The following is an 8,454-nucleotide window of genomic DNA, read 5'->3' as shown; positions in this document are numbered from 1 at the left end:
AAGTTAATAAGCTAAACTTTAGCATTAATCAATTTAAGAAATTTTAAATTTGGATACACTAAGAAAATTAATCGAACGAACAGTTTTTTATATAATATTTTAATTTTTTGCTTACTTTTTTGTGAAACGGTTCGGTTCGCGGTTAACCGGTTATTTAAAATTGCGAACCTTAACCGAACTTTTTCCATAATAAAGTTAACGGTTCGGTTCAAAGAACCGCTTTGTCGAAACAATTCGATTAATCGAACCTTAAAAATAGACGGTTTATCGGTTTTGCGGTTCGGTGAACATCCCTAATTCCAGTAGTTCCACCGTATGTCCGTATGCATCATACATTCATACAGGTGTACATCTACTAGGGGAAAAAAGGCTAGAAATTAAAGAAAACACGTAGATGGGGAAGTGTTAATTACCTACGGTAAGTCTTGCTTAAAACGGGTTGGATTTTAAGACGGGTCGTTGTGTGAGAGGAAATGGGTAGAGGGGACAAAGGTGGGACCTCCCATGTGCTTCTCCACTCACCCTAAATGGGTATTTTGTGAGAGAATATGGTATCCGTCTTATTAATAAGACGGATACCTTGGTCTGAAATAAGAATTGGGGAATTACCTATACCTACTTTTTCCAACCAGACTCAGTTATCAATCATCACTACTCACTCGTGAGTGAGTGAATTGAAAAAGAGTAGAAATCCACAACCACAATCCTGAATCCTCCCTCAACTCATCTCTCCTCTCCTTTACTTCTTCTCTGCTTCTATTCATTGATTAACTAATTTCATCTTGGATTTTACAAATTTACACTATCCAACCTCTGCTACCAACTGGTAGTTTAAACTCTATAATAATAATGCACACAATCTCAAGTGACCATCATTCATTCACCTCTCTCTCACTAGTTTCATTCATTCATTCATTTTCAATTGATAATGATTTGTCTCTTATTTTTGCTTAAATGCTAATACCCCCAAAAATAGGTCCCATTTATTTCACAAACTTCTACACTTTGTAGCTTGTCTGAAGCTTCAATGTCACTTCCTAGTGACACTAGTAGCACTAGCTCATCAAAAAATGGCAACTAAATCTTCTCCAAAATCAACCTCATTAAAATATTGACACCCATTACTCGTACCACAAATCCAATCACCTAACAATGGCGCCAATAACTATTCTTGTATTCTACATCTTATTCATAACATCAATGGGTGAAGTTGAAAACCCAGACTCGGCCGCATTGTTAGCATTAAAAACCGCCATTGATCCGCAAAACAAGCTATCATGGCGGCAAGGGACCGACCCCTGCACGTGGGAAGGGGTGAAGGAGTGTATGCTAGGACGGGTAACAAAACTAGTTGTCGAAAACTATGGTCTAACCGGCCACATTGACGGAAATACCCTCGCCCGCCTCGATCAGCTTAGAGTACTCAGCTTTAAACTAAATAATTTGTCAGGTCAAATACCCAACACCATGTCCAAGCTAGTTAACCTCAAATCACTCTATCTTAACAACAATTTATTGAGCGGCAAGTTTCCTGCATCATTAACTTCTCTTCACCGTCTCAAAATCATTGTTCTTTCTGGTAACAGTCTTTCCGGTGAGATCCCACCATCTCTCGCTCATTTACAGAGGCTTTACGTCTTGTATTTAGATAGTAACAAATTTGTAGGTCAAATCCCAGCAATAAATCAAACTAGTTTAAAATTTCTGAATTTGTCAAATAATTTGTTATCCGGTGAAATCCCCAAAACTTCAGCATTGATGCAGTTCAACAAGTCTTCATTTAGTGCAAATGTGAATTTATGTGGGCCGCAGATCGGGCTAGAATGTAACCCGAATGCGCCAGCAATGAGCCCAGCATTGTCTCTCCTCCCCACACATCAACACCACCATAGACGACTGTCACGCAAAGCGAAAATCCTGATAGCCGCGATTTGTGGCGGGGTTTTAGTTCTAATCTTACTGGTAGCATGTCTATTACTACTTGTGTTACGTTTACATAAGAGAAATAGAAGTAGCAATACAACAGTGGATAAAGAGGTGCCACAGGCGGAGACAGCGGCAGTGGAGCGACACGAGAGGGAAAAAGGGGAGCCCTCAAGCGGCAGGGGCGGAGGCGGAGGAGGAGGAGGAAGAGGGGGGTTTTCATGGGAAGGAGAGAAGCTGGGGAAATTAGTGTTTATAGGAGATCAAGTGATGAGTTACAGTTTAGAGGATTTATTGAAAGCATCAGCAGAGACATTAGGAAGGGGTACAATTGGAAGTACATATAAAGCGGTGATGGAATCAGGGTATATAGTGACTGTTAAGAGATTGAAAGATGCAAGGTATCCTAAAGTAGAGGAATTTAGGAGTCAAGTTGAGGTTTTAGGAAGGTTGAATCATCCTAATCTTGTTCCGTTAAGAGCTTATTTTCAAGCTAAGGAAGAACGTCTGTTGGTTTTTGATTACTTTCCTAATGGCAGCCTCTTCTCTCTCATTCACGGTATCTTTTTCTTTCTTCACCTTTCAATTTTTAGCTACTTTTCTCCCTCTTAACATTACGGGTCAAATACTTTTACCAAAAAAAAAAAAAAAAAAAAAAAAAAAACATTACAGGTCAAATACCATAACACATTGTCCTATTCATCCCATATAAGCATGTTTGAACCGTTTTAAGCTTAGAAATGAACATATTTCCTCTTACACCATTTTCTTCTCCTTTCCTTTTTGTACAAGAAATAAGAAATCGAATTTGAATCACACAAATAAACCGAAAAAAGGAAATAGGAAAAAAAACCTAAATAATTCGTTTAAAAAAATAAGGAAAAAAATGGAGAATATAAGGGAGTATTTTATTTTTCTTTTATGTATTTATTTGACACGTTATAAAAATATGTCCATATTAAATATTCCGTTAGATTTTGTGAGACATACTCAACAGTAGTGCTGAGAAATGGGAGATTTCAGTATATTAAAATTAAAAGTTGGGCCCGCAAGTGTGGAGTCTAGTGGTTAAAATTTGGGTGAAATTTTTAGGAGATCCAAGTTCAAGCCTCACCAAGAGCAAAATCTTGTGGAGCATTCTTGCCCTGAGTCCATGTCTAATAGACTTCGAGCATGTCACCCTCGGGTTGCTTACCTAGTATACGTAGTTTGCAGGCTATTACGTATACCCGAGGGTTTATCCAGTGCGCACCAAAGGTAGCGGCTGCGGGTTAGCTCGTTACCAAAAAAAAAAAAAAGAAAAAAAAAAATTAAAAGTTGGGTTATGAGTTTTTAATTGAGAACTATAATGAGGTGAAGTGGTGAACGGAAAAGCGTATGTACGATAACGAAAGACAACTCTATTCACAAAATGAGCTAGAAATTTCCAACTGACCCCCTTTGTTTGTTTGTTGCGGCTATTGTCGCCCTTTTTGTGGGCTCTCTTTTTTTGTTTATTGTCACTCCTATTATCTTTTTCAGTTTTGTTATAACAATTGGTCTCCCTTGTGACGGGTTACCATTTGTGGCGGATATTTTGTGAGATAAAATGGTAACAAAATGGGTTTGTGGAGAAAGGGGACCACATGAATAGTGTAGCAGAGAGAGAAAAAGTGGGTACTTTGTGAGGTAAAATGGTATCCGTCACTCAAGAGTGACGGATATATACCGTCACAAACAAGAATTTGTGTTGTTACAATGAATTGTCTTTTTCATGTTAATTAATGTTAAGCTTGGAGCACCACAATATTGTGGATAGCCTCCTCTTAACACTAGGTTCTCTCTATTGTGGAGATGTATGGAACATCCTCTTAGCAAGACGATGTTCTATACTTCCTCTATTTTATAGAGGAAGTATAGCATTGGCCCTTGTGCCAAATATCTAATAATATTTTTCCATATGATATTATTTTCCTTTATTTTTTTCTTTTCTAAGAAGTTATAATGTGCATAAATGGGTAGAGGATGGATAAGAGGATCCTCTCTATTGTGGACAAAAATATAGAAAGGAGAATAAACATAGTTAAAATGAAGGTGGGTCATAGAAAAAGTGATATGTCAAAAAATAAGAGTGTGACAGAACAAATAAGACGATCATACCATCCTCTCTATTACTCATGCTCTTAGGCGATTTAATTTCAAGTTTTATAACTTCAGTTAGGTATATTTTACTCTATTAAATTCAGTTTGGTTTAATTCATTTCATTTTAAATTCCTTAAATTTAGCTCGATTCAGATAATTTCAGCCGAATAAAAACTCTGTTTAACGTTTTAAAATAAACTTTTGGTGTTTTATAGTATCTGACAAAATGAGTACTATTCGTATTATTTATTTGTTGTAAATGTTTGGTGAAATCAATTTGTTGGTATTATTTAATGAAAGGTAGCATGTTGCATGGCCTGCACAATTGCAATTTATGTCACCATGTCATGTCAGTGAAAATTCGTAAACCTTGTAATCTGGACCATTAGATTCAAGTAGTTTGACTAACCTAGACCGTTGCTTATGTAGATTGACATATAGTCAGAATTCAACGTGGCTGTCGAATGGAGTACACATGTCCTCTTTCGGAGTTCGTTACAGACACTAGCTGAGACCCAGCTCACCATATTTACCACATAACACCACTTGCTGCTTAGACCCTGTTCTTTTGGACTAAAATTGTCTGAACTGAACTGAACTTAATAGAGTTAAACTGAACTGAACTGAACTTAATGGAGCTGAACTGAATTGAATTGAACTGAACTGATCTGATCTGAACTGAACTGAACTAAATAATAAAAAGATTATACTAATAATAATACCAATAATAATAAATATTATAACAACAATAATACCAATAATAATAATAAATATTATAATAGTATTATTCATTAAGAATAATAATATATTAATATAATATAATAATAATAATATATTAATATAATCTAATAATAATAATCTAATAAGATATATAAAAAATAAAATAGTAATATAACAATAAATATAGTAATAATAATAATATATTAATAATATAAATGATACCATTATGAATGATAATATAATATAATAATGATAATAACTAAAACATAAATAATATAATAATAATAGGTCTAATATAATAACTTATTAATATAATAATACTAAATATAATAATAAATATGTGATTAATAATATTAATAATAATAAATATATTAATAAAATAATAAATATAATATAATAACTTATTAATATAATAATAATAATAAATATGTTATGAATAATATTAATAATAATGAATATATAATAAAATAATAAATATAATATAATAATAATAATAATGATAATGGTAATGATAATAATAAATAATAAATATAAATATAATAATATAAACAATACGAATTAATTATTAATAAATAAAAAATAAAAAATAATATTAGCAATAACAATAGTAAATACATTAATATAATAATAATAATAATATCAATAAGAATATAAAATAAGAATAATAATATTAATGTTGAAATAAATTAATATAAACTGAACTGAACTGAACTGAACTGAATGGAGCTGAACTGAACTTAATGGAACTTAACTAAACTGAACTGAACTTATTAGAACTGAAATTAAGTCCAAAAGAACAGGGCCTTAGTCTATTTGGGATCTTTCTACGGCTGTTTCCTTACACTTTCAGTTTTAAGTTTAAGAGACTGTTAAATATCGACCTATATGACACATGATAAATCTTTTACATTTTTAGATGCATTATGCTTTTGTGTTATTCATCCCACATTGCTATATTTGTCGGTCTTAAACAAAAATACTATCTAGTTCATTAAATAAGTTTAAAATCCCATATTTAGTATTCTGTTTAGACATAATGTACTTTTTTTCCCGCAAATTCTTGATTCAACGGCTCTTCTGAAGCTTGAACCCCATATGCGACAATTTTATGGTTAAATATAATCATAATTGTACAGTCAATGTTATAGCTTATGGTAATTTACTTTTCAATAGTAATCCCATTTGATTATAAAATAGTTACAAAATCCTGTGTTATTATTTTAGACCAAAATAGTTGTCTAAAGCAAGAACAACCGATTTTTAAGTTGATTCTCAGTCTAATGCTCAATTGGGCACAAATCTTTGTTTGAGTTTTGGACTTGAGCACACGATAAGTTGTCCAACTTTTACCTGAAAGCCTTCTAGAGTTACGTATGAGTTATGACTGATTGCTGAATTTATGACAAAACCAACAAGAACTGGTTAGGGATGATAAATGATGTCTAAACCTACCCTTGTTTTGAAGGAAATACCCTGCACAACATTATTGAGTACAGAAACCAGCTGTTTTGTAAGCGTACATGTTAACAATTACTTGATGTTAAGATACGTTGTGACTTGTGAGGTTTTAGATTTGTATTAGCGTAATCTTCTCACTCATTGTGATCGATGAAGTTGTTATATGAAGCCGTCTCTCTCAACCAGATATCTGATTTTCAGTATAACCTGCTGTTTAAAAATTTCAAACTTGAAAACAGATGTGAGTGCTGCACATAAATGTTCTTTCCCAATTAGGCACTATCCGACATTTCGTGGTAGCCTGATGTAAAACCCCTAAAATTGTCGAGTGGCACGACAAACACTCGGACATAGGTAGGAAACTCGGGCATTTCATTTTCGACCAAAAGAATGGTTTTATTTTTTTTCTTTTTTCCATGATATAGCTGAATCTGACGCTTGGACACGCACCCGTGCCGGTTACCTTTAACCGAGTCCGAGTAACATAGGCAAAAATTTTTGAATCTCAAATTGTTTCTGTGATATGAATTGTGATGTGATTTTGGATCAGGCAATAGACCTTCTGGAGGTGGAAAACCACTACATTGGACTTCTTGCCTCAAAATTGCCGAGGACTTAGCAACTGGACTTCTATACATTCATCAAAACTTCGGACTTGTCCACGGAAACTTGAAGTCCTCTAATGTCCTCCTAGGATCAGACTTCGAGTCTTGTCTAACAGACTATGGTCTTCAGTCTTTCAGAAATCCTGAATCAACAGAAGAACCAAGTGCCGCCTCCCTTTTCTACCGAGCCCCTGAATGCCGAGACCCTAGAAAGTTACCAACCCAACTAGCTGATGTGTATAGCTTTGGAGTCCTCTTATTAGAACTAATGACGGGAAAAACGCCGTTTCAAGACCTCGTCCAAGAACACGGGACTGACATTCCCAAGTGGGTCAGGTCTGTGAGAGAAGAGGAGACAGAGTCTGGAGAAGGGAGTTCTGGAAATGAGACTTCAGAGGAGAAATTGAGTGCTCTTTTGAACATAGCAATGACTTGTGTCGGCGTGGTACCCGATAATCGGCCTCAGATGAAGGAGGTGTTGAGGATGATCAGAGATACCAGGGCGGAGGCACAGATTTCGTCCAACAATAGTAGTGACCATTCTCCGGGTAGATGGTCAGATACTGTTCAGAGCTTGCCAAGAGAAGAGCAATCAAGCATTTGAGCATGTCATTGATTTACAGCATATAATTCATGAATTATGATTTATGATTTTTTCAGCTCCTCAAATAGGTAAGATAGAGATTTTTCAGGGTGTACTAATATTAGAGATTTTGAATGTAAAGCTGCTTTTATTCCTGCCTAGTGTACTTGTGTACTATGTTTCATTCCTTCTATATTTCTTAGCTGGCTGAGTAATTGATAAGACTCAATAAATTGTCGTGTTATTAAAGCCTTTCAAAACTATCTAGGGTCGAATCCAAAAAAGCAAGGATCGATTGCTAAGACTTTCGAGTATGTAACTAAAGAGAGATTTTGCCTCTGCTTGTAAAGGCGATTCGGCGCCACTCTTTACGCTTCCTTCAAAAAATAGGTCCCCGGACTCATCAAAAGCGGCCCATCCAAAAGCAGCAGCACCTGACCTCTCCCAACTCGTGTCAACCTTTACCCTTACAATATGGCATGAACTGAACCCACCAGTAACGAAAACTGGTCTTCCGTTACGTAGCATACCAATGTCATTGTTCATTCCATATCGTCATGATTCTCACCGAGTCCCGTAACTACAACCTCATCGTTTCCTTTTGTAGCTGCTAAGGCCAAGCTCACCAGTGGATTATATCGCATGAAGAAAACCCTGGGGGTGAGCCTTCCCTTCTAAAGATAGAATTGTTACGCAAATTCTAGATAGTTGCTATGGTTGCCAGGAATTGTAGAATGCGTAGGTGGCCATCTTCAAGAGTCCTTATATACAGTATCCAGTTAATAATCCTATCGCCAACTTTAATGTCCGTAGCCTGTCTAGAATTTATTCCTAGAGGTGAACCCGCCCATATGTAGACACCTCGTTTTTGCACCTCCCGCCAAACACCCACTGATGATTGAGCCGCATGTTTAGCATATGTCGCAATTTTATGACGTTTAGTAAATCGGTTAATAAAGGTAACTCGTACACTCTTGTCTACTCCTTGATTGTCATGTAGGTGTCATTACGATCGTTTTGGCAGTAACTAGAGTACATTTGGA

At 35.3% G+C, this 8,454-nt stretch overlaps 1 protein-coding gene across 1 annotated transcript; it reads left to right on the top strand.

The window, feature by feature from the left end:
- The first annotated feature begins 667 nt into the window (after nt 1-667).
- Nucleotides 668-7,623, top strand: LOC141599881 (inactive leucine-rich repeat receptor-like serine/threonine-protein kinase At1g60630). The gene is made up of 2 exons (XM_074420012.1): nt 668-2,482; nt 6,774-7,623. The coding sequence occupies exons 1-2, from the start codon at nt 1,153-1,155 to the stop codon at nt 7,430-7,432; spliced, it is 1,989 nt and encodes a 662-aa protein (XP_074276113.1). The 5' UTR covers nt 668-1,152; the 3' UTR covers nt 7,433-7,623.
- The last annotated feature ends 831 nt before the right edge of the window (nt 7,624-8,454 follow it).

The sequence above is a fragment of the Silene latifolia genome, chromosome 9, assembly GCF_048544455.1.
Source record: "Silene latifolia isolate original U9 population chromosome 9, ASM4854445v1, whole genome shotgun sequence".
Taxonomy (NCBI): Eukaryota; Viridiplantae; Streptophyta; class Magnoliopsida; order Caryophyllales; family Caryophyllaceae; genus Silene; species Silene latifolia.
This window is presented reverse-complemented; position numbering and strand designations above follow the sequence as displayed.